The sequence below is a fragment of the Hetaerina americana genome, unplaced genomic scaffold, assembly GCF_022747635.1.
Source record: "Hetaerina americana unplaced genomic scaffold, ioHetAmer1.1.p SCAF_57, whole genome shotgun sequence".
NCBI classification, from domain to species: Eukaryota; Metazoa; Arthropoda; class Insecta; order Odonata; family Calopterygidae; genus Hetaerina; species Hetaerina americana.
In genome coordinates this window covers 2,898,129-2,925,273 of record NW_027287172.1, presented here as the reverse complement: position 1 = coordinate 2,925,273, position 27,145 = coordinate 2,898,129, and the positions used below count along the sequence as shown (strand labels likewise).

The 27,145-nt window shown below is 43.4% G+C and overlaps 1 protein-coding gene across 2 annotated transcripts in view; it reads left to right on the top strand.

Moving 5' to 3' along the window:
• Positions 1–27,145, top strand: part of LOC139694841 (rhotekin-like) — a 194,038-nt gene that overhangs the window by 156,592 nt on the left and 10,301 nt on the right. Inside the window, exons 1-2 of one of the 2 annotated variants that reach the window (XM_071593362.1) lie at positions 25,668–25,744; positions 26,903–27,141. In XM_071593362.1, coding sequence (XP_071449463.1) covers positions 25,706–25,744; positions 26,903–27,141 — 278 coding nt within the window. In that variant the 5' untranslated portion in view covers positions 25,668–25,705. Of the gene's footprint in view, positions 1–25,667; positions 25,745–26,902; positions 27,142–27,145 lie in introns of those variants that run through there. The other variant, XM_071593361.1, reaches the window with a different exon arrangement.

Genomic DNA, 27,145 nt, shown 5'->3' with positions numbered 1-27,145 from the left:
TTGGAAGTGACCCGAACTCATAAATCAGGCACCACATGCGTTACATGCAGGTTGGTGCGTTTTGAAAGCTTGACCTTCAGTTCAGTGAGTTGTGGGTAGCGGGTGATGTCAATGCGCGTTCAAGGAAATGACTTATAATGTCGACGCACCGCTAATAAAAAGTTATCGTCCGTCTGCGGGGGAAGTGGACGAGGGGACGGACGAAACGTCTGTGGGATTGAAGATTCGTGAGCGAGGTAGATTTTGCTTACCACTCGGCGAGCGAGACATGGATGGTTCCGAGGGGGGGGAGAGTAGAGGGGGAAGGCGGCGGGTTAGCGAACCCGGAGGAATCGCTGCCGTGGGCGGTCCACGTGCCGACAGCGGGGAATGCTTCCCCCCACTATACCCGGGGAGGGCTAAGACGGCTGGGGTCGCCTTTTAATTGAGCGAGCGAGTAGAGGGAGAGTGTCTCTTGATTAGTCAGTCAGTCAGCCGGTGAAGTAGGCGGCGGCCTGGGGTCTGCGACTCGTGGGGTCGACGAGATCTCGTGCGCAATGCGAACGTAAAGCTGCAGACGGGCCTCCAGACCAGAGAGTCGTAGAATGGTTCATAAACATAGGTCTCGCCATTTTTTCAATTTCCTCGTCGACGGCAAGAGACCCGAGAATGAGAGACAGATGAGTGGGATGAATTTTCGTAATGCTTGCTCTGCTTTCTACGCACAGGCCTACATGAAAGGATTTGCTCTTGTTACTTGGCGTGTATGCCCCTTCTGTAAAACTAATATCTCGTAGCCATATTTTTATCTCTTGCCTTCAGTAGGAGCAAGCATAGGAAAGTCAAAAGGTTTAATTCACCCGTTTCAAGTTCAAAGTATTCGTAATGTGGGAATGTCCGTAATTTGCTCTTAAAAATTGCCATTTGGTCGTTCTGTAACATTGATGATGCCATTTCACGTTCCCGCATTCAAATTAAAACATGGAAGAATACTATTAACTCTACATATGAGGAAATAGAAAGGTATTTGAAAAACTTAGGAATACGAACGTTTGGTTGCTTACTGCGACGAGAATTCTGAGTAAGAATCTTGGTCTTTCGCCCCCCCGCCCTAAGTAAAGGGAAGATATTTGATTTTTCTAAGTGTCCGAACTTTCTAGAAACCGCGGCCGGCACAGCGTAAGGATATGTCCCTCCCTTTCTCTTGAAATTCCGTGCTAATATAACTCTTTTCTAATTAGTTGCTTTTTTTGGCGTATGATGGTCCAAAATATATTTTCCAGATGCAAAGTACAATGTTATGAATCTTCGGAAAATTATTTAAAAAATCATTTTTTTTAGTTCGCTCGATTAGTGGTGTTTTTAATGTAATTATGCACGTCGAAAGTATATCTTTCCACATGCCTCATTTTCAAGTATCTAAATTATCTAGACTTTTTAATTGTGCCCTTAAAAATTGAATTCGCGCACACCTGAGAATGTTGAGGGACGTTTTATACACGTAACCAAAAGTTTCCCCGCTTTCGCCGTCGTCACTGGTTGGTCCAACTGGTCGCCCGCCAACCAACAGGCAAATTCACGTTGACCAGATATCCCGCTGCTGACACCGTTGTTGTCTCAAGAGTGAGGACCAGGCATTCCTAGCCTTAGGCTGAAGTTCGGAAAGCCCTTTCACTTCACCTCCTCACGTGGGTTGAGGTGGTTTTTTTCGGGGACTTGGAAGGAGAGGAGACTGGAGGGATCCCAAATAGTTGATGGTTAAATTGACTTCGACAATCTCTTGCCGTTCTTCTTATCATGCCGTATAAATGTAGCCAATTGTACTTACCTATGCGTTTAGGTGCGTATATCTGTCTTATACATGTATGTATGCCTTCACATAAATGCATCATTATAAAGACATAGTTTATCAGGGTTGCTCAAGGGAGCGGGGAGAGATGAAACATTCGTGAATATTTATTATTTTACCCGTAACATGTGAGAGAAACCCTTGGTATACCGACACTTGGTTCATAATATGCCACCGAGGTCCTGATTTCAAAAATACCAGTCGCTGGAACATTTTCACAATCTTCATGAATTATGTAGTCATGCGCTTTTCGCAAAGTAATTTTGCTGAATTTTTTTGAGAAGAGATTTTTAATTTTGCTCTGAGGAAAAAGCGGTGGCATGAATGGTTTATGCATCCAGAACTTTGGAGAAACCCTGTTTTTTGTCTAGGATTAAGCAGCAGATGTTTAGCGAGCATCATCATATTAATGAAAATCTTCCATTCATAATTGTGTCTAATTTTTTTGAATTTCGTAAAATTAAGAACCATTAGATTTAATTGCAAATATTTCAGTGGCAACAAAACCGAGAAGAGAGACTGATGTCGCAATTCAGTGCGGCATCATGGAGCTCAAGATTTGCGCGAGTTGTAAGAGGACGATGGACTAATTTTTTGTGCAACTCGACTCATGTTTTTTTTCAAAGAATTTCATTCATTGCGGGCAAGTAACTCCCTCACCAGCCTCTTCACTATCCTCTTACCTAAAGGGGTGGGGCAAGTTCCGTCGTGCTAATCCAAGTTAAAGCGCAGGTCGGTCCCCTCTTGTCGCAGGCATGGAAGCATGAACGTTTAAAAAGGTCGCGGGGGGAGAGAGACTGGGAAACCCCGCAAGGGCTGCCGACAAAGGCAAACCGCACTAGAGAGCCTTGTCAATGACTTTTTCGTAATCTATTTCGCCCGACTCCCTCCTTCCCTCCCCCCCTGTCTCTCACTTTCGTTTCAAGTTCCCCGCCACCCCACTCGAGAACTCCCTTTCGTTTGCCTCGTTAGTTTTATCGAAGGTGAAGAGTGGGTGGAAGACCACCGCTCTGGTTGTTTTCATTCTAGCTCTCGAAAGTGAAAGTCGACCCGTAGAGGTCCAAGGAGGTCCTCCGAGCGCGTGCCGGTGTGGGACCGTCCCTCACGTGACGCTTCGCGCGCGAATTCATAATATTGCGATAATTGGGTTCCGTGTTTTTTTCCTTCCCTTCTTTCTTTGGGAAGGAGTCCACTTGACTCACTTTCGGCGGTTTCCGTGGGTGATTGGCAGATTGGTCGCATGTCTTTCACAAATTCACTTCGGGGAAAGGGTTCTTTTGATCGTGACGCAAAAGAATCCTCTTCTTATAATTTTTAATCGATGCACCCTCGCGAATATGTACTGAATTTTTGCAAAAAGTCCTGCGTCGATAGGGATTTGGGCGGGAAGAACGATGTAATTTGGAAAATGTCGAATAAAATGTCCACATTAGAAATATCTTACCATTAAAAAATTGGCGGAGTCCTTCAAATTAGTTAAATCGTAATAACGGTATGGCGCAATAAAATTATTGGCGGGTTATTATCTTTTAATCACCCGGAACTAATGAAATATGACATTTGTAATACACGTATTAATTATTATTGATTCGATGCATTTCTACCAACGCATTTAAAATTAGAGAAGCTAAAATTGAGGTATTTCCATCATAAAATAAAGTGAAAACAGTTCACCGTACTTGAACTTATAATTCGTGATGATTATTTATTGTCCGTATCTTAAAAAAATATTGATTACGGACATCGCCCTTTATAACATAGGGACAGCATTATAATAAGTTTTATAGCGATTATTTCCGTCGCCGAAACCTAATTATTAGATGAATCATTATTACTAATCATATTATAATATGAATTCAAATTATACCAGGAGTAAATTGAATTGGTTATGTAAACCGTCTTTGAGTCCTGTAATGATGGGGTACTCGGCTATGAGCCGGCATGGCAAAATATAGGTCGCAATTTTAAATCGTACCTTGATCATAATTATTTCGATATAACCTAAACTGTTTGAGCGCAACTTATGTATTAATCCCAGTTCTCGCGTTTCCTGGTAGTTTGGTGACTCAACCTAAAAACAAAGAAAAATAAGGGGTTGAAGACTTCCCATCCATATCTGTATTTCACGAGAGCCGTTACTTTATTTCTCGTCAAGATTGATATTCATCGTGCGGATTTTGAAGGTCTATCCTCTCGCCCGGAATATTTTTGTATTTTACCACCGCATTGATTCCATTTCCGTGCCTTGCGTCGAGTGCCTCGTTCCTTGGGAGAGTCGGCTGGTGCATATGCCGCGGTCGCCGCGAGGAAAGAACCCTTGCCGGTGTCGAGTGGTGTTTCCGCGTGCGCTCACGTGTGCTCGGATGTTTGTGTGCGATGACCCAATTGCATGCTCGCGGGAGAGGAAGGAAGTGGAACGCGTACCGCTCGCGCGCGAAACTCGTGCAAGATCAAGTGTTTGCCGGAGTGACATATTCCCGCTAATTGGATCAAGTTCTTTCTCTTCTCCTCCGCTCTCCTCTCCTCCTCCCATCGCCTTGGCTATTCGATGCGTACAAGGAAAGGAGATAATATTTATATTAAAATAGCTGCAAGGTTGTGTCAAATACAATTTCTTTTTTTTTACCTACCGGACGCCTCTACTTCGCTCTTTTCCGTAATCGGTCACACCCTTTTTATTCGTCCCGTGGGCCGCATCAGTCAATTTCCATGACACTGGGCGACAATCTTCCTCTCCGGAACCGGAATACGAGTATACTCGTGTTTGCTGAGGTTGATTAATAAGACCAGACCAGAACCACATATTGTCTGGGCGTTTGCCCTATCTTATAATGCTGCTTCGGTGCGACATCGTCCACCCCTTCAGCTGTAGTGGTTGTACAATTTTACATGGGATATTCAACGAAAGTGTAAGTGACGAACGTGTACCTTTCCAGTGTTAGTGAAGGAGAAGTTGAAAGAAAGACCACTAGTGGGTCGGCAATTGGCCGTAAATTAAGAAGAGAAACTAAATTAAATTACCTTAACTTAAGGGCTTGAACATGTTGCCCATTATCACGTCAACACGACGGAAAATGTAAACTAATCCTAAACATTTAAAAAAAAAAAATAAACATCATACTATAACTCTGGTCTACAAACTACAATTTATGGTTATGTATTGATATATATATATATATATATTTTTTTTTTCCAGTCTCTTTTTTTTATTGGTTTTTTTTTCTTTCTCTTTTATTATATCATTAATTTTGTTTTTTTTTCTTTTCTTTTTTTTCTTTTTTTTCTTTTTTTTGTGTTCTTATATTTTTTTTTTTATTTATTATTATTTTTTTTTTCTCCTTTTTTTCCGATAGGCCTTGGGTTGCCCGATAAGCCCGTAACAATGATTTAAGCCTGGGCCATCTGACAAAGAAATTACTATTTTAATTATAAAATTGTTTGATTAAATTCTAACATGTATTGCAATATAAAAATAAGAAGTAAAAGTCATAGGAAAGAATTCGGTTTTGTTACCGAAATATGATTTCTTTTGGAAGTCTGTAGCTCGGACGGCGTTTTCTATGTAGGGAGTAATCCCATATGTTTTTTGTAAGCGTGTTATGTGGAAGGGACCTCTCGAGTCTTTCAGCTTGCGCTCGGATGAAGTCGTGTACTTTAGGAATTTTGTGTGCGTTTCTGATCTCCTTGATTGGTACGAGTTTACTTTGGTTTGTGAGGTAGCGAAGTGTTTTATTCTGGAATGTTTCTAAGCGATTTCTGTCTGTTTTTGTCGCGTTTCCGAAAATTTCGCAACCGTACAGCATCCTGGGGCGGATATAGGAAAGGTAGAGTCTAATTTTGGTTCGGTGCGTGAGGCGCGATTTGGAGCACAAGAGTGGAGACAAAAGTGCTCTTGTGCCCCTTGCTATTTGTAAGGCATGCTGTACGTGCGTGGCCCATGTCAGTCTGTAATCGAAATGTATCCCTAAGAATTTGTGTGAAGATTTCGTCGGAATACGCACGGATTGAAAGGTAAGAGGTTTTTTTGGGAAATAGCTTCGTCTCCTCCGAAAGTCAACAACAACACTTTTCTCAGCATTTATTGTTACTTTCGAGTCGACGGTCCACTTTTCAAGTAAAGATAGGTGGTTTTGTATCTTTCGGAAGGCACACGTGCCGCTCCAAGATCTTGCCGCGATAGCAGTATCGTCGGCGAACATGAAAGTTTGAGTTTGTGGAGAAGAAGGAAGATCGTTGACATAGCAGTTGAAGAGAGTAGGAGATAATATGGCGCCCTGCGGGACGCCACAATTTATCTGTTTCCCGGTTGACAGAGCTCCGTTTTCGGCGACATGTATAGCTCGTGAAGCGAGAAAACTATGGAACATCTTGATGAGATGTAATGGAACCCCGATTTTAATTAGTTTAAGTATCAATCCATCATGCCAGACTTGGTCGAACGCCTTGGCCACATCCAAGAACAACACTGCAATGTGTTGGTTGTTCTGCATGCCGTGGCTGATATACTCTGCTAGTCTGAGTATTTGCAGGGAGGTGGAATGTCCTTCCCGGAATCCCATTTGTTCCGGTCGTATTACGTCGTTTGTCCGTAGGAAGAGGTCTAGACGGGCTTTCAAAATCGATTCAAACAGTTTAGAGATAGAGGAAAGTAAAGATATAGGTCTGCGGTTGAGAGGAATTGTCGGGTCTTTGCCTGGTTTGGCAAGCAGGCAAAGTTTTGCTATTTTCCAGGAATCGGGAAAATAGCAAGAGGAAAGACAGTTATTAAATAAGCCCAGCAAGTGACGAACGGCCGGCAGTGGCGCGTTCTTTAAATGCCTGTTTGAAATGTCATCAATACCCGGGGCTTTTTTCGGGTTCAAGTATTTAATTGTCATTCTTAGCTCCGTCTCTGTCACTGGTTGGAAAGGCGGAGTCGGAAGGAAACTTAGGCTCCTTACAGCAGCCTCAGCCTCCCCGTCCTCCACAGTTCTTGGCCAGTCGTTTCGAAGAGTCATGGTTTCCTGAAATGCGTTGGCGAGGATTTCTGCCTTGTCATTGGCGTCAAAATACAAGTTGTTATTGTGCCTGATGGGCTGGTCGGGACGTCCTTTTTTGGTCAGTTGCTTAGCAACCTTCCAAAGGGAACCGTCGTCAAAGGAAAGGTTGTCGAGTTTGTCTCTCCATTGGTCATTGAACCGATTTCTGATTTCGCGTTTGACGCAGGACGCGAAAAAGTTATAACGCCGTTTATAGGCGCCATCCCTGGTTCGCGCCCATTGTCTGCGGGCCTTGTTACGCTGTTTTATGAGCATCAGGATGTCGTCGGGTAGGGCGTTTGAAGGAGGAGGGGGGTGAGGGTACGGGAGTGATGCAAGTGCATGCGCTTCCCGCATTGTTTCTGTAATGGCAAGGACATGCGCGTCAATGTCCTGCCTGTCTGAGGATTGTGGGATGGGGATTGCTGTGAATGCGTTTTCTGTAAGGGTGGCGAACTGTTTCCAGTTCGTTCTTACAGAGATGGAAGGAGGTTGCTCATAAGGGACAGTCGCAATGTTGGCTTTAATCGGATAATGATCACTGGAGAGATCGGGTAGTACCGTTGGAGTCTCTATGACAGGTAAGTTGTTGGTAAGGCAGAAATCGAGGATGTCCTCTCCTCCACGACTATCAATGTGCGTCGCCGTTAGTGGCACTTCGACGCCTAGCATGATGGAGTTTACAATATTAAGCAAACGCCGGCCATTACTATTCGCGGACCGGCACCCCCATTCTAAATGTTTTGAATTCCAATCGCCGATGGCTACGACGCGTCTGTCAGCCGGGAATAAGGGACGAATTTCGTCAGGAACAACAGTTTTACCACAAGGTTGGTAAGCTGAATAGATGTCAAGGTCACCTATGGGAGTTGGGAGTCGTATTCCGACGCATTCTAGTGTACTAAGGGCGTGTGCTTTCAATGCTTTGTGTTTTATTGAGGATTTAACTGCGATAAGCACGCCTCCACCGCGAGCAGTGGGACGGTCTCGCCGATATGTGGTGTAGTTGGGTATGTAGAATCTGTGACTGGGTGTTAGATGCGTCTCCTGAAGGGCGACTACATCAAAATTGCCAGAGCTTATAAAATTTTTGAATTCCCGTTGGCAGCCGAGTATGCCGTTGCAATTCCAACTGAGAAGGCAGATGTTGCGGAGCTTACTAGTCATTAAGCTCGTGCAACTCGCATAATTGCTGGAGCATAAAGATTTTCTTCTCCGTTTTTGTCTTTAGGAGACTTAACTGGTTGTGCATTGACATGAAATATCCAAAAAGTGACTGTTCTCCGTGTACTGGATTTGAAGTAGGGAGTTTTGGTAGGTGACTGTTAGAGGAAGAAGAGGATTGTGAAATAGCGCCACCAGGCATTAGAGGGTTGATGACATGGGGAGGAGGGATTCTAGGAGGGGGTAAGGAGGGAAATAGGTTGGTGACAGCAAAAGATGTTTGGCCCTGCAAAGGACCTTGAGCTCGCGGAGCCCAAGCGTTCCTGTTGGGAGCCGGGGCAGGTATAAATGTTTTCCCTTGGTCTGATCCACGGGAGTTTGTGTCGCGCTTTTCACGCGCCAATCGTCGCTGGTTTTCCCATTTGTAGACGGGACAACCGCGATAATTGGCTGGGTGGTCCATTGCACAATTCACGCACCTCGCGGGCGTAGTGCGATCTTTTTTTTCGCATTCGGTCGTTAGGTGCGCGCCGGCGCACTTAACGCAACGGGGCCGAATGTCGCAATAGTTTTTTGTATGCCCGAAGCCCTGGCATTTGTGGCACTGTATCACGCCCTTAGGTTTTGTGAATTTCGTGATGTTCACTCGCATGGTCAGCAGCCATTCAACTTTGAGGAGATCTCCTGGTTGTGGGTCTTTAGTTAAGATTACATGAAAAACTGGTATCAGTCTCTTGGTGCCTGAGGTTTTCCCTAGTTCTCTGTCCTTTAGGGTAGGTTTAGTAGTGGTTAGTTGGGTAACGCTTTTGGTTACGAACCCAAGACGTTTTAGTTCGTCTTCTAAGTCAGACGAGCTGACGTCGCCGACCAGGTTTCTAACGCAGAATTCACTGAGTCTGTCGGTGGGAATCTGGTATGAAGAGAATTCTAATTTTCTTTTGCGCAAGATTTCTTTTGTCTTTAAGTAATCTTCAACATTTGCGCAGTTGATGGCGACCCTGTTCAGTCCTTTCAAAGTGCACTTAGGGGGGGTAAGGAGGTTCGTTGTAAGCTCCTTCGACAGTTCTACCCACCCAGAAACATTGTGAACTGTGATTGCCGGGATTTTGGTGGATTTTGGGACAGGGGGCTGAGTCTCCATCACCTCCGGCGTGTCTAAGGGGGCAAAACTATTTGCTTGAGCTATCTCTGGGGATTCGACTACCCTGCGTCTTTTTAAGGGTGTGCCTTTCTTTCTAGAAACAACAGTGAAGCTGTCGTCGTCCTGACCATGCGAGGTTTGCGCTTGTGGGCCAGTGTGGGTATTCGTATCGAGCGGGAGGGCTAAAGTGGCTTCCGCTGAAGGGGTGGACGGTGGGCATGGTTTGTCACAATCGGGGACGATGGTGTCCTTCGCACGTGGCTCGTGTGGTTTCTGAGCTTTTGCTTTTAAAAGTTTTTCTCTGTTGATAGCTGCTATAGCTGTTGCTACAGCAGGGGACGGTGAAGCCGGTGTATGTGATTCTCTCGCATAATCGGTGTTTCCAGAATGCATTATGTTGACGGCTCTTTCTGGTTTCAATGCCGGGTCTAGTGAGCATTTTTCCGCGTTTTTGAGGGCCTCCTTGGTAGGGGGGCCGTTATTGCTGTGTACCGTAAGGGTGTATGACGGTTTAAACATTCCCTGCAATGGCAATGCAGGGGGTAGTGTTTTACCCTGTCCCTGGGCCTTATTGGTGTCCATTAGAAGGACAGGATTAGCCTTTTGAGCGATGTGTTGCGGAGCAAGACTTTGCTCCGAAATGGTACGATACCCCCGAAGGGGTTTACAAAGAGATTGTAGCGTACATGAGCAGTGCTACAAACAAAGTTTCATCAGATATTAAATCAAATCTAGCCTTTTAAGTCTAGTAAATGTTAATTACAGCGGTTTGTACTCCGTAAGCGGCCGAATATTGCTGTTAATTGTCAAAAATTATGATTTTTCGAAATTTCAGATTGCTCCGAAATGGTACGATAGCACTGGTATGGTCGTTTTTAGGGACACCCTAGCGTGGGGACCCACCCGGTTCCCCAGTAAGTGCAATGCACCTTACGGTGCTTTACTGGATTGCCGAAATGAGGCGACCGCTTAATATTGATGAGGCGCAGAGCGCCACCCGAGAGTGAGTAAGTGGTGCTGAGTTAGCCACTCCTCCCGGGTGCCTTGCAGCCTGGGCTATATAATACCCTTTGTAAGGATGGTAGCAGCTCACTCCGCTGCAGTTTTCTCTCTTGAATATCGAAAGTGTTATTTGAAAACTGTCTCTCTCTCTGATGATGCCTGATGTGTGTCTAATGAGGTTGATTAATACATATGTATGTATGTATATATATGATGCTCTTTGTTCGGTGTTTGTGATATAATGGACTGGAGCGATTCGGCTTGCGTCACCAGCGTTCTTTAGGAATATTTATGATTTTTTTCAAGCTGGAAAACGTTGGAGCTTTTGAGAGAGTTCCTGGAGCTCTTTTGATTCAGGGAATGTTATCATTCTACGAACTTCTAATGTCAAGTACACACGGGAGGGAAAGAAACAAGCCTATTATTCCCAGTGATATGGATTGGGTCATGTCGGGTTCCCCGTAGTTTTTTTGTTCTGGAACGGCTGGGAGGAAGCTAGTTTTTTCCGCGAAAGATAAGCGTGCTTGATTTTTACATGGACGCCTATCTCGTAATCCACCAATGAACTCGGAGATTCTTCACCGAGAGAAAAAGCACCACGGTGTTTTTCATAACAGTGAATGCTTAACTAAAGTGGGGAATCAATTCTATTCAAATTCTACGAGATACTACTAAGTTAATCTATGCGCTACATATATATGCCTCTATTCTTATGACATATACACAGTAATAATGCAGGTCTCTTGCCATGCAAGTGGCTTGAAGAATATTTTTAGGTATCGGAACTCAAAACCTCATTAACAACGCAGGCCGAATTACAATCAATAGCAATTTTAGGAGGTAAACAACAAAATCCCGAGAGGTGGTTGGTTATAATACCGTTTTTTGGCCGTCAAAACTTAGTGAAACTTGAAATGATAATAATACAGATGCTCCACCAAGCGATTTCTTGTTTATGTGTACAAGGAGTACGTTCTATTAGCACCTTGTAAACTGTCCCTATAATTCCTTATTTTTATTCTTAGTGAGAGGAGCAAGCCCAGGTATGATGCGTTTTTGTCTTTGGACTGAGTGCGAAATGCGGAGCACGAGTGTCGGTAGGTTCAGAGTCGGACCATTTGCAGACCTTGGGAATCTTATTAGCCACTCATTTAGCTCACATGTTGCGATTCATGAATAAATTACTGAAGTTCCTGCAGCCTTGCCTCCTATTTCTCCTACATTTTCACCCTTGTTAAAAAATCAACCGCGATTCACTGGTGCGTACGCACGTTAAATTATTCATTTAGTTATGGCATCTACATCTACACAGTACGCCCTAAGGGCCTGGGGTGTTAGGACGCCAGCCTGTTAAGCGCTAATATTCATTTATGCATGAGTATATGTTTCGCATGCTTAAGCCATATCCGTCGTCGTGTTTTCGGCGAGATTACACTGCTGCGTGTCCTACATCCCTGGGACATAAGTGACAAATTCGTTTAATTTCAATCGTTAAATAATTTTTATATTTTCGACGCGAAAAACATTTTGGAGAATCTTTCCCTCGTCCGACCTTCGAGAGTCGGAAGTTTTACTGGGACACCAAAATGCCATTTCGAACGGTGTGAGGCTAATCTATTCATTGATTATGAATCTAATCTATGCTTCTTCGATAGACCTGACCTATCTTTACTCTAACCTCTTAGAGAATTCACGCCACAGTACCTCCGTGCTGAACTCGCTCTGTGGACGGGGTGACCGGTGGTGGTGTGTAATAATCGACTCAGGAGGAATCGCAGCTCGTTCACGAATGCAATTCGGTGGAGTGGAAGGGAACCGAGTCACCGCCTCCGGAGGTGCGGAGGGCGTTAGCCTTTTTTTGTCTGCTCCTGGTCGCGCCGTGCAACTGTGGCGCCCCTCCGACATCTCCATTTCTCGCGTGCGAGCATTTTGAGGACAGTCGTTTTGGGATGGCGCGAGGGGTATTGTTATTCCTTGGAATCGTCATGTAACACCGGGATGTCTCTTCCGGGTCGAAGACCGGAGGAAGGTTTTTTAATCAAGCCGAAAGACGCGAGTTTACCGGTCGAATGTTTCACAAGTTCGACTAATGTTTCACAAAGCTGGCCTGTTAAGGAATGCGCGCTAGCCTTTTGCTAAACCTCCAAGCTTCTTCTGCGTGCGAGTCGCTTCGGCCGGTCGGCAGAAACTTCGTTCGACGGCACATTGCATTCAATTTGTTTTTATTTTATTTTTTCCAGGCCATTTTCATGTTTTATTGAAGGGTTTCATTGACGCTTGACGATGTGAAGAAAACTATGATCCCTAGACTTGTGTAATGAGAGACTGTCCCTATGCCAGACTCATTTCTAGAAAGGTAACCGTGCTTTATTTTTCCATTCACGGAGGCCAATAAACTTTTGTCAACATGCTGACCAAGAGATATGCAGAAGGAATGTAATTTATGAGTTGACACACAAGTAGATCTCGTAGTCTTTTAATGTCGTAAGATATTTGTTACAAAATTACGATGGTTTAGTCACGCCCAAAGCACTACGTAAACTCGTATTACGGTTTCAGTCTCACACGGTATCGTTTATATACACGCAGCAAGGCGCAATGTGTTATGCCCACTCCAATTGACGTTTCCGATTCCAATCGTATTTTACTGCATACAGACAGTATTTATGTATTTAAGTTACCATAATAGAAATTGATCCCGCCTCCTGGATTTTATGTGAAGTTTCGGCTATGAAGCTATTCAGTCTCTACTCGCACCGACATGTCCCACTGCCGTTTTCTCGTGCTGCGATTGGTTTAATTTGGTTAAGCAGTATTTTACCGGGTGAAGATACATTTTCGATGGGCCTCGTCACTACCCAATACTGTTCCCCAATTTCTTATTAACATGACACAAAATATTCTTTAAACCCATGCTAAATCTAACAAGAACTTGATCTTTAGCTCTGCGTGAATTATAACTCTACATCCCAGTATACATATGCTCCCCTCTTATCGCCATCTTCGGCACCCCATTGGCCCTCTCTATCTCCTGTGTCCTCATTTCCTGCCGCCTATGGATCTCCATCAACCTCTTTCCTCCCCCACCATGCCTTGCACTTTCTCGTTAGTTTTCCTATCCGTAAAATTTTACCATTTCCATCATTCTCCACACCCACTGCTCGAAAGCCTCCAATCTGCGTCTATCCTCTCGCTGCAACGACCAGGTTTCGGAGCCATACAAAAATACTATGTTCCATTCCAAAGTTTTCAGTTGTCTTAAATGATTTTACAGTCAACAATTTAAAAAATCTATTCTATTAAATTCTAAATTGTTTTTTGCTTAATCCCAGTGTAGTTTAGTCTTAATAGCTCTTTATGAAAATGTGCATTCCGAAATATGTTAAATTGATTTTTTTTACACGACGTGCTCTGTTTTAGTACAGCGGTTCACCTTACGTGTGCAATAAGGGAATCCTCTTACGATCCGAATATTAAAACTGTGGAATCCCTTCGAAATTGTTCTGCCCTTGTTCTCGCCCAAATGAGAAAGCCCAAGATGGTTTTATTGACTCGTCAGCCTTCCATGTCGGACCATTACGCTGGCGAGAGCGCATTTGGGAAGTGGGTGAGGGAATCCGTCCTTCCCCGCGGACGTCGGAGGAGGAAGTGGAGGAGCGTGGAGGGGAGGCCGGAAGTAGAGTTGTGTGCGCGTGTGTGCAGAGATAGGTCTGCACGTCCTGTGTGTGCAACGAGTGCAAGGTGGAAATAGACGCACCGCTGGAAAGAACGAAAAAAAAGGAAAAACTCAGCTGGATAGTGGCTCTGGCGGCGCGCAGACGACAAGTCGGCCAGGTCAGCTGATGGGGCAAATATATGCCGACCTTATTGGTTTGGAGTGGCGGCTCTATAATTTTATTATCTCCATCAGCAAGGATGTCGTCGCGAAATTAAAAGAAAAACTATATTGTGCTAGATCAGCGGACTCCTCTAAATGGTTGACGCAAAAATTAATATCACGATGCATAGCATCACGTGTATAGCATAATAGCGACAGAAAAAAATGGCCGACTCCTCGTGTCAATAACCTATAGAACTGACTAGAACTTGGTTGCAAATCAATTTCCTCTCTCTTAGTCCTTCGTCAGCGCAACTGACCCGGGATGATTCTTTCTATCCGGAAAACCTTTATTTTTTTCATGTTTGGGGTTGGCAATAGGAGTATTCATGCGTAGGTACTTGCTCGTAAAACGCTGCCTGGAAGGTCAACGGGGAATGGTCAGAAGACCTGATCCCGACGACAAAAAAAATGTCCCGCCGCAGATAATAGTTATCGGTGCTGTTTGTGGCTGAGCGCAAATCTGTGTTTACGGTTGACGTAAATTGGCCAGTCATCCCAAAAAAATAACTTCGTACCTTAGGCAATCGCACATCAGCGTTGGGGATTTGAATGTGATTTCTCTCTCTCTCTCTCTACGGCCGAAAACATATCTTCAATTGATTGATCTTTGTTCTTCTGAGATTCAACCAGTTACGACCTCGTATACTTCATTCGTCCAGAAAACCCTCGCCATGATTCGGCACCAACAAAACGAAGTGCTCGGAACCAGTGTTGGATAAAATTTTTCGGAGAGATATGGTTTGTTTTGCAAATCAGATTCGGTTAATAGTGAAGCGGAGGTCGTTCGTCGTATGATGGAGCATTCGAAGCATAAAAGAATATTAAATTGAAATGAATTTAGTTTGTTTATAATTTTATATTTGCTCTAAATGAAATATCACCTAAGGAAGAAGTGGTATTTCATTTAGAGCGAATATTCTTTCTTCATATTCTTTCAATGCATGAATTTCACACGCCTTAAAACTCTATCCCCACCTATCAATACACCAATCCTCGTGTTGATTACTGTGTGTGGATGGTGAATCTCTGTGACAGGTTTTATGTTGTTGTCGCATTTTTAAAGGGGGCTCCTATATCAGTATTATTTTGATTTTACGACACGGTGCGTTCTTTCGTGGCCGCTTCAACAGAACAGGGATCTTTATCCGTATTTTGTTCAAAGTTTGAATTGATTTTCGTTACGGTTTCCAAGTTCTTCCGGGATGTTCGGTGTAAGGTCTTTCAAAGGAGTGGAGGTTTTCAAAGAGGGGTTAACTATGGCAGTATCAAAGTCGTTACACGAGGGGGCGTGGCGCTCGATAAAAGAGTAGGCTTAAGCCTTTAATTTTTTATGTCTCACCTTTTCTCTACCCGAAGTGAATGTGGTGAGGGGTAAAATTGTGTTGCCGAAAGGAGCGGTCAGGGATCAATACTCAGCGGTACACACTGGTCGGGGGAAGAGTGACCACAGTATTTCCTCACCGAGGCCTTCGAAGGCGTCTTCCTGGTCCTCGGCATTCCACCGCATTTCCTCAAACAGCATAATTTGTCATTGGTGAGTCCCGTTCGGCTACTCAGTTGCTTTGGCTCACATTCAGTCGCGGTGCTTTCGATGTGCGACTCTCGTAAGTTCCTCTGACGCGGACCGAGTGAAGCTAAAACGTTTTTTTACTTAGTTTTTGAAGAGTATATTCATTCCTCAATGGTCATTTTGGCCATCTATCGATGTTTCCTGAAAGCGATTGTGAGTATAAAGCCATTATTACCCCGTTTGACCAGTCTTCATCTCGGTGAGTGAGTGAAATAATGGCTATTGTCAGATGATGGTAAAAAGTGCTGTTGGATTTTACCCGAGTGGAATCTTGAATAAGTGCGTTGTCGTTTTCCTCAGTTTATTAATATCGCTGACGATACAGTGGATAGGTAGTAGTAACATCTTCGCTCCAAGGAAAGCACGATTAAAATTTTCCCTACTGTTGCAGATTTTGACGGCGTAAAAGTGAATCCGCAAACGATTGCTTCGGGCGTTGCGTGATGGAATGAGCGAGGTGTTTCATTAATTTGAAGACCGAAAATCTAAAAATGTGCTATTTTCGAATCTGTACTAACGGATAGTTTTCATGCCATCGAGATATGAAGCTTAAAGCATGCTGCCTAGTGGAAACATTTTTTTATTAAGTATCTTTTATGGTAGCTATTTCTATGTGTGAAAAGTCTCATAATATTATCGTATCATCGCCTCTCATTCCTGGATCCTTTCGGCCTCCGGATTCTTGGAGTTCGTCCCATGAGTCGAACACCGACTTGAATATTGGAAAGTTGGAATTTCTCTTCAGTTTCCCAACGGGTCCGCGAAAACCCGATCTTTAATTTTCGGTATGCGGTGTGATGTAACCATTAGTAAATGGGTAATTCAAACGGCGATCGAATTGTTTGAAGCAAGTTCATAAAGCAGTATGCCCGCACACTTCATTGTTTATTTTTATTTTCTAGGTATTCAGGAAGGCGTTCCAGTTGGAGAACTGTAGGTGTATCCCAACCGATGAGTAAAAACGGAAAGGATTGGCAGGCAGGCATAACGTTCTAAGTTTTTAAATATCCTTCTCGAGCGATCATTTCCGTACTCTAGTTTATAATTAATTTCGCGTTTTGCTTTTGATATGGTGCACTCTGGGTTAAATGTACTCGATGGATTATCACGATTAGGTTCTGAGTTGAGCGATAAAATTTTTTCTCGAGGTTTTTAAAAGCTTTTGCAATTCGATTCTAAAGCCTGCCCACGCGCAACTGGTAAATAAACCTGACCCGGAACCTATAATATAGCGACGGACATTTCTTCGCTCAGCGTTTATGTAATCCTAAGCGCCATTTTCCTTTCCTCTCCTTCGAACGCATGAATGTCCCAGTATTTGGAAGCAATGTCGTCTTACTTTTTCGTAAATCTCCCTCTCGAAAGGGCCAAGCTTCCTACCGCGGCAAGTCTTTGCTGCGGGACTGCGAAACCGATACAGCCTCCTCTGTCGGTACTCGGCGGCTAACGTTTGTCCCTGGGAAGATCTTATCGCAGTCGAAAGACCTCTGGCCCGCGCCGTTAAGAATCGTTGGTTCGGGTGTGCTTTCATTCGTCCACGCGATGAAAAGGAATCAAATAACCTTTGGTGACAGTGTCCGTCTCCTGCCAAACAAATCTATCCAACGTAGGTTTTATTTTACAATGATTTGTTTCATTTCTGTGTGCTTTCTCGCAGTGCTTAATTTGACTATATTTTTTCCAATTTTTATTTTTCCGCGCATCCCTCCGTGACAGGGTTCGGAAACCTACGGCTCAAGGGACTGATCCAGTCCTCCGTGTGTTTAAAGCCCTCCTTATTTAGAATCGTCTCCCTGCGCTGGGACATCACATGGAACATTTTGACACAGGAGACCCCATTAGGGGCTCCTAGACCTGGGAGTAGACTATTAATAGTGGCCAAAAATCCGTCCAACTGTTTTTTTGGATCGTACCCCTTCCATGTGCGACACTGCTGGTGTAACCGTGGAAAGCCAATGACAGCGTAATTTGGGTCTCATTGATAACTGAATCGAAGGAAATTATCAGGCATATCCATTTGTTGGTTTCAACAGTTTTTGGTTTCAAAACTCTTTTTAAGAATTTTCCATGCCGCCGTGTTTGTAGTCCTGGTTCCCAATAAATAATACGTTTTAGGCATAGCTGAGGTTGTTCAGAGGAATCACCTTAATTTTCGGTAAAAAAAACTTTGTAAGGTAAATAAAGGAACGATAAATTTTGTTTATAGCTTTCGGCAAGATTGTGCGTAACGAGCGAATGAGTCCAATGTTGGATACTTAAGTGACCGCTTAAGTTTTGCGACGATGAATTTCTATCGTGATCAAACCTCTTCTTCTTGTACTTCACTGCACTCGAGCTCGATCCTCAAAATATATTTTAAGTCACAAAGACGTATTGCAACCGCGACGTCGTTTTTCCATGTACCTGTAAATCTCAACTTTGGATATTTCATTTTTGCATGTTTTAATCCGAGGAGAAAGATATGACGTCAAATTCGCGCCTAACGTTCCAATTAGCGTGCCAGTTTGTACGCGAATGGTGAGATATTCCCTCGGGAGTCGCGGCTGGAATCGAGTCCCTCGGGGAAGTCGTAGCGATCGCATGCGCGAGTCACGTATTCCGATTTGATGTGCGAATCGTTCTCGGGAAGTTCTGAGCTCGTCTCTTCGCGCGCGTGTGGTGCATCCTTTCGTCCCCAATTATCCGCGGGACGATTCGGTACATGATTTTTAATCGTCATCCAGACAGGTCGTCTTTCTTTTCTTTTTATTTCAGTCATCCCACCGTCATTTTACATTCGCGTCCTCCCGAGATCCGTCGGGACTTTCGCTCCCGCTGCGAAACAATCGACGTAATCCATCGCCGATGCGAGATTTCCTTTCGGTCTTCGTCGGGTGGGCTCCGATCTGCAAGTAAGAATCAGACTCTCACCTCGGTCGTCTCGGTGGAGGGAGTACAAGGAAAGCGTTGAGAGAGATGCTCAGATAAGCAACTTCTCCCAGCTGGCGGCACGCCGACTCTCCCTCCCCAACCCTCCCACACCAACTCCTCCTGAATGCGCGAAGTTACGGGAAATAGCGAATTGGTTTCGTTTCCTTAACCCTTCTCCTCCCCCCCCCCGTCCCCCCACGTTCCCTTCCCGTTTCTAATCTCGCCGATCGGCCGTTGTTTTGCTCCAATTTTTCCACACACACAAAAGTTGGAATAGAGATTCGCCCTCACGGCGATGGGATCTTATTATTGCGAGTGCTTCGGATTGCGAAATGCCCCCGGACAAGTCGCTAGTTTCTCCGCCAAAGAAAGGGCAACTCCATTCCCTTCGCTAATGTGATTTATGTGTCAGTTTATTAATTCCCCCCGCGCTTCATGAACGCCGGTGTATTTCATTTCGCCCCGCGCCCTTCCGAGGACCCCGACATTTACGATCTTCCGACGAATCCTCCGCGCCTTAGCAGCGAAGTTGTCATCTTACATAATTCCATGTCCCCAAGCGTTTGAAATTTGTTTCATCCCCGTGAATTTCCTTCGATGTACTTATTTATTTATCTTTGATATGTAGCCTAGAATTTTCTGCGTTGATTGCAACAGTACACTCAGTGCCACTTGAATAAAGACACGTTATAATAATTTTTTTCTAAGTTTCTAAATATATTAATTTATACATTAATTTTTCTTTAAATTTTCTGGTTGGAGAGCATTAAATGCTATTCAATTTTATATGGCCGTCTGGCAGTTTCCTAAAGCGGATTGCGAACAGTCCAATGTCATATTCCTTTCCATTAGCCCACGTACTCCTCTTTTAATTCCCTGATTTCACTTTCACTTTTTCCCTTATCTTTTTTTTTAAACTTTCAGCTCTGACTTCTACAATGGTCACCTCGTCCATTTATTCCGTCATCGTCATGTGAAGAGATAAACAAATAAAATCTAGAAAACTTGTTTTAATGCACGGATGTGTAAAAAAGCCTTATTATTTCTCTTATTTGTAATGTGCAGAATACGGTGAATGTTGATTATGTACAGAGTATGGGAGTGAACACGAGATCAAATGGGTAAGAGTGCGCCGGTGCTGTTACTCACGTTCTTATTTGTACTTGTTTGTAAGTAGCCGGTCTCTGTCGGCTTTCCTTTCTTGTTTGGTTAATATTTTATATTTTATTCCTAGTTTTCAGTTCTTCTTCTCGCAAAACACACTTCCACGTCAGCCACGTTTCTTTTTTTCAAAGACATTGGTTTCATTTGTACAATGATCGGTAAGGGGGAGACTTCACTCACCGGGACGGTTTATACTTCTCCGTTCGGGCTGTCAATGAACATGTCAGATCTCAATAGTATGGTTTGGGCATAGGTTATACAAGTATGCAGGTATTTTCTTAATGCCGTATAATGTTTCAAAAAAGCATAATGGAGTTTAATTTTTGTATAGATCAGTTAGATATTGATAAGGTCTTGGACGACATGGATAAAACATTCTTCGTTTGGACGAGGTTGCTCGGTGGATAAAATTAGCTATTTATTTGATCCAAGAACAGAATTGTGCGGGTACGTTGACAAGAGTATGCAAGCATTTTAATTAATTCACCAAAGAAATGTAAATTTCTTTTGTTGAGCACCTCTAGGTATTTCTCAATGTTTTCGAAAAAATAATTCATTGCTCATCTAGTACTCTTAGATGATAGGAATTCGTTCTTTAAAATCGTCACATCGGTGGCCATCAATGAGCCTTATTGAGCGAGTCGAGGGACTGAAAGCGAATGTCGTACGGGAACTGTATTAAGGCGATGCTGTGATAAACTGCCTTGAAACGTGAATGATTAAGTGTTCAGCCTTTTATGATTCGCTCTTGTATGTGGGCGTGTGATTGTTACTGTTCACCATCCGTTTCATAAAACTAATTTTTCGGCGGGGAATTTACAAAGCTTGCAGGAGTGAGGGTTCAGTGTTCCGTGGGAAGAAAAACGTTTCCGCAGCGTTGGACGTTTGTCTCCCATAAATGAGCGAAAACACTTTTTTCTGCCGTGTATCTCGCATATGATTTTCATCTGACAGTACGAGTCTCGTAAGTGGAGTCGACGGGATGTCCGATTTCGGCCTCCCTCTTCCCTCCCTCAGCAACGGAGAGCTCTCCCGTACACGTGGGATTTTCCTTTCCGGGATGCCTCGACTTTTCCCGACTTAAATGGTAGTCGTTTTAAATTGCAAATATAAATTCCTCCCCTTCCTCTGGGTAAAATACGTCGGGTTAATAAAACGCGAATTTTTAAGAGTCGATCTGTAGCTCTTTTCAGAAACTAGTGTGGAATCGGATAAAGGAGGAACTTACACGCGCAAGCATTTTTTATATCAGACATTCAAATACGAAATTTTCTGGGTCCGATTTTTTTAATAGATATTTTGAATTTAGCGTTGTATTCAAGCTTGTGGATTAAAAGGCCTCCAGAAAAATGTTAGAGACGCCATTAGCATAAATTTAGATGAAATGAAAACAAAATAGGTTTGAACTCCATGGCAAGAGTTACAGCTCGAAATAAATCATCGATGCTACGTTTGCTTGATGTAATTCGAGCCTAGATTAGAAATAGTTTTGATTTAAGGAAAAATAACTAACTGAAAAATTTAGAACATTTTTTTAGGTTTTCCCGGGAATATTTCCATGCTCGCGTAATTTTTGCTTTTGAATTAAGGAATTATGAACAGAGGATGACTCAAGCTTTCAGAAGCTGGCTTTATTACCACCATTAGACTTGTTTCTGTCCTTTATTTATTCATTGTATTTAGTAATATATATGGTATGTTCATAATATAAAAACATATATGTTTGTCAGTCGGCTACATTTGTGTCAATATCGAGAAAATGGAAATGTTTAATTTAACTGGTAATTTAATTAAATGTTTGTACAAAATAGAGTGCAATGCAAAGGATTTTAATTCAAAATGGTATTATCTATCTATAATTAACTTAAGCGTTGTAAAACAGAAGTTCAAATCAGACCACCGATTTAACGAAACACCAAAGAGTTGATGAATAACTGGAACTTTTGAATGCTTTTGACTGAAATCGCTGATTGCTCTAGAAAAGGTGGATTCTTAGCAACTCGTGTGAAATGTTGGTACTTCGCGATCGTGTCTCGCTTTGTGTTACCATCATCCGATCGAGTTCCGAGAAGGTCGCTTTTGTCAACTTCTAGCTTTACTATGGATGTACTCTGAGCATTTTCACTGGTAATACAGGTATGTCCCACTCTCACTGGTGCAATTGTGCGCTGCGGTGGTATTTTTCCGCTTTATTTTTAAGCTGGCACAACACTCCTATGAACAGCCCAGATTTCCGTGATGTGTAACCACGCGTGAGTGTATATTTCAGATTAATGAACAACGTGGGTGGTATGGTTTTGTTTTTTTATATCATCTGATTTCTGTTCATCTCATCACTCCCGGCACGATCGGACTCGTGAAGCACCCACGCCACAGGGGCACCATTTCGTCCACCGCATTGTTGTCCATCTACAGTTTAAGTATGCCATTATGGTGGTGAGAAAATTGTTTCGAGTTCGGATTAATTAGTTTCTGCGTAAACTCTCCTGTGATTTCTTCCATACACGCGATGTGTTCTTCATGGTCGTAAACAAAATTGAGCTTGGTGAACTTAACTCAGAAAATCTCTCTTGTGTGGTGCTGGTCCATTCCTGTTGCGGGATGGCATGTTAAAATTGGCCGTGCACTCTCCACTGTTGCAGCTAAAGTTAGTTACTTTTCACCCGGGGACTTTTATCGACCTGGCGTCCGGAAATTGGACCTCGTCCGCCGGGTCATCCTACTCTACGGAGGGAAGATATTTTTAAGATCGCTTTAAATAGAACATAATTGCGTGAACTGTTCACGTCATGGAGAAGTTAGGACGTTCACCTCACGCGACAAATCACATTCCGTTGAAATATTTTCTGTGAACGGCAAAAACTTGCATCTAACCGGCGCTCTGTTGGAAATATTTTTTTGGAATGGTCCCTAGGGTGAATCGTATGAGCAACCTCTCTCGCCCAATTCTACCTGTGGAGGGCAACCTAACCACGGTCTTCAACCTGATCTGGCTTGAAAGATGAGGGTCGGAGGTCACTTGGGAGTAAACCCCAGTGTGTGCAGGTCACACATTCATGGCAGATGGAGGAGAACAGTTCTATTACCTGGAAAGGCTAATGTCAAGGCTATTAGTTAATAAATGTCAATGAGTAATGGAACTATTTAAATGCCTGATGACGCATGGAGGGGAAAAGGAAACACTTTGTTTTTAACCCGCAATGGAAGACATTTGATTACATATTTATGGTATGTTTAAAAATGATGACGTTGCCACCGTAACTAATGTATGCAGCCATTTTAACCACAATTTAACCTCAATTCGTAATCACTGGGAGATTAGCTGAAAATGAATTCGCGAGTAAAAATAATATTATTGTTCCTTGCATAATAAACCGAGGTGAGGGGATTGTTGGGAGAAATCATAAGTAGGCAGGAAAAATGAATGAAAAGCGTATTCATCGGCGGTGGGATGTTAACGACTGTAATAGAGGGGAGAATGTTAGGCAAACGAGGAAAGGGAAGGAACAGGATAGGGATGTTGGACGGGATGAAGGTAGAAAGGAAGTACATAGAGATGAAGAGGGACCTGATGTAGAGTAGGATGCTGTACTGTGTTTTTTTAGGAGAAACAAATTATTTATTTGGTAGTTGTGTCCATCCTAAACTTAACTTAACCGGTAAATTAAAAAAAAACCTTAAGAAAATTAATATTGGATATCCAGGACAAGATTTCTTCAAACGAACACTCCAGCTGTTTCTTGAAAATTTGTGCATTATCAACACCCCTCCCAACTTCGTCGATGATAGAGAACATTTTTAGTAGTTATAGCATTTTAATTTTATATTTTGACTACTCTTTGCAAAGTTTTTATTGGAGCATTTTTAGTCACCTATTTAGTCACCTAAACGCAACTATTATTCGTTGTATCGCAAAACAAACTTTATTCAATTATTATTCTGTTCTTAAACCATGAAATTGAGAATTTTCACCCCGGCTTATTATAACTCCCTCGCTTGGAAGGTTTTGAAGAGAACAGAAGTGTGGAATGTGGGTTAATGAGCGATGGATCATGAGGCGTAACGGGTCCTAATTCACGGCGCGTGGGATGACTTGCATCGCCTTCTCAGCTGAGGGTGATGAGATTGTGGGAGGTCGGAAGTGAGCAGTGGTTGGTTATAAATTGCGATTGAGAACATGAGGTAACGTATAATTGTTTACCGAAAGAGACATGCGTGAATCCATCTGGTGAGATTTTTCTCGAAAATCTTCTCGTCTGAAGGAATAAACTTAAGTATTGCGACAACATTTCATCACGTTGGCACGCAGGTGATTCAGCTTTGAGATGTCATTTTGTTTACCCATCAGCCCGTCTTTATTTTATTCATTTGCTTTACATTTAAGAATTATGGTATTGCTCCCCCAGCCCTTCCTCCCTCGCTTTTCCCATGACTCGATGAATTTTGGACGAAATAAACCAATCATCATGACCTATTTCACAATTTACATTCGTTTCACTTCCTTTCTGGTAATGGTTCAGTTTTCGTATAGAAGTAGAGCAGTCCCTTGAGATCATATTCCAATTTCTTCTACTCGAAGCCTTTGTTTGTTTGCCTTTTATGACTGACTATTTTCCTTTAGGGATCCGCATTGTTGGTTGTCTATGCATAACGTTTGGGGACGGGTCGGCAGTTGTTTTTTGATGCAAACGTCACTGCCGATTCGGCAGCGAGAGGAGCGTGCAAAAACTATGATGAGATTGAAGTAGAGTGGTCTGTTTTTTGTCATTTGACGTCGCAACCAGGAGACATGACTCCGCACCACAGTTGATGGGTAATAATAGTCTTGGGAAGTACACCAGCCAGTGATGAATGTCTCAAGTGAACAAATTGAACGCCGAGTGCGCTGCATTGACAAGGGAAATCCTCCCGAGTTTTACTTACAATCAGCTGCCAGTCAAGCGGAACAACCTTGGCCTTTTGCCTCTCCCAACCCCCGCCGCATTATGATCGGGTTTACTGTCGAGGGAGGATCAGTGTGTGGAGTGAACTATCGAAACGAATTCGAACGGGTAACTCCGGAGGCACTGCAGAACAACAATCGTCTTTCGTGTTCATTCAGAAGTAAAGAGCTATGAAGTTTGATGGCACAGACCCCATTTAATCGGTAGTCCATCGTGTATTCTCCCTGTAGTTTGTTTGAAAGAGGACTATCGTTGCAGCTGTTACAGCATGGATTTCGTATAACATGAGTTTAAATGAGAACATAACGCTGGTGGAATGAGGTCCTCATGAAATGTTTCAGTAAAGCCCCCTGGAAGTCGAGTGGGACGGCATGCCTTGGAAAGTACAGCAAAAATATACTGCGTTTGTATTCGTGGAGGCCAATTAGCCTGCTCATCAATGTATATGCAACGATAATAGGTAAATAGACCCGACACTTTGGTGAATTGAAGATCAGTCTGTCCTTGACGACGAGTTGTGTATTTTTCAGGGGTGAAAAATTGTTTACGGCGAACCTAATTCTCCCAGAATATTTTTCATGGATTTCGCAGTATATAATGTACGTGTAAAATAAATCCTAATAAACTCAACTACTTCCTTTTTTACCATCTCTTCAAGCGTCTTCGTTCGTGAAATGCCCTGTTCGACGCCCTTGCAGAGAAACGACGAGCTCTTGTGCGCACGCTAAGTCGGTCCTCGTCTCTTTCGCAGTTGGAGAGCGGATGGATTATTTTGAATGTCGTTCGCCCCCCTCCCGTGGTCAGTCAGTCAGTCAGTCAGTCAGTGCACTACCAACGGAGAGTTCCACGGAAGGAATATATTTTTTGTGCCTTACAGGCGTGGACGGTCGTTGCATACGGTGTGTCCGTGTTCGTGTGTGCGAGAGCGTTTCACATTCCCGCGAAATGGCTCCTCATTTAAAGGCGGGGCCGGCTGCCTTTTAATGGCTATTTCTGGAGGGCGCCTGGGTCCGCGGCGTCTAGGCCCCTCTACTCTCATCCCACCTCTCTGCCTCCATTCACCATCGTTCATTAACTGGTCGCGAATGACTTCGCAGCTCGGCGTCATCGATCTGAATCCATGGGTGAGTGATCCTCGATTGTCTGCCATGGATCTCCTCGACTCCCGAAGCGCCCACTGGTGATCCCGATCGATCATTTGTTTCTTTAGGGACTTGATTTCGTTTTGGATCTTCCCTTGGGTTTCAGTTCATCAGTCTTCGGGAGACTGACCGGAAGTTTTTTTCTTTTCGTTTTAAGAGGAAGAAGTAGCAGGTTGATTAGACCTTTGAAGATTATATGGCAGTATGTGAGTCGGCTTTTAAAGAAAGGAGTAGATTGCGGTAACTCTGGTGCGGCTTGTTGTTAAAAGGGTTGAAATCAAAATAGTTTTTACCCAATAGTGAGTGTTTTAATTCAACGGATCCCGCATCGGCGACGTGAGAGTTTGGTGGGTTGTTCATTCGGCTGCTAACCGGAGTGGTCCGGGTCCGAACCTCGAGTGAAAGGTGTCGACAACTTAATCTAAAAATCATTTGAGCGAAACGAGCTTTCTGGCCGCTATTAGTTTTTGGGAAACTGAATGATGACGCAGAAGGGACCTTGCACCTCGAATATATGAATTTCACATGCCTTAAGGCTTTATTCTTTTTGAGTGCTTACTTTGTTGTTTTGGGATTGTCATCTGATTCCATATCAAATTGCACTTATTTATTAAAGCTAGTAAAATAAAAGAAACATCATCATAGGACGTGAGTGAATATTGAGTGCAGGAGACTACCATGAATCATTTTCAAATTGGTTGACGTTTAATAAATTTTTCCGCTTTGAATTTTGTAATCATCACAATTATAACATGCAGTGGCCTTATCGCCGACATGCTAAAACTAGAATGCTCCTCAATCGATGCCTCGACCGTGTTTGTTCCCAAGAATTTTTCCACGTTTCCAAGTTATGATGCGGATGTAATCAACCGTAATATACTTTTGTGCCACAAATATATGAAATATTTCTGTTCACGAGAGTAATTAAATATTATCCACTCCTCGAGCGGGACAACGAAAAAATTTACTCGGATGCCGAATATTTGAAGACTTTTTTCGAGAGACTCTTTACCGTGCCAGACGCCAATAGGTGATTGTATGTTGAACGGTTCGCGACGACATTCGGCGATCGTAGATTGTATTAAAGTATGCAAAAATCAGTCCCTTCACTTACGGAAAATCTCTTTCTCGCTCTCACAGGAGTATGATCTCGAGCAGAAGATCGACCTCGAGATCAAGATGCGGGAGGGGACCACGAAGTTGCTGGCGGCGTGCAAGCACCAGACGCAGACCCTCGAGGCCGCGAAGAATCTACTCACGTCCAACGAGCGCATGTCGGCGTACATGGCGGAGCTTCAGCAGCGCCGGAAGAAGGACGGATCAGACAGCGTCCCCATTCAGGCGAACGGGCGGACCAACGGCTCCAACCAAACCAAAGTGTAA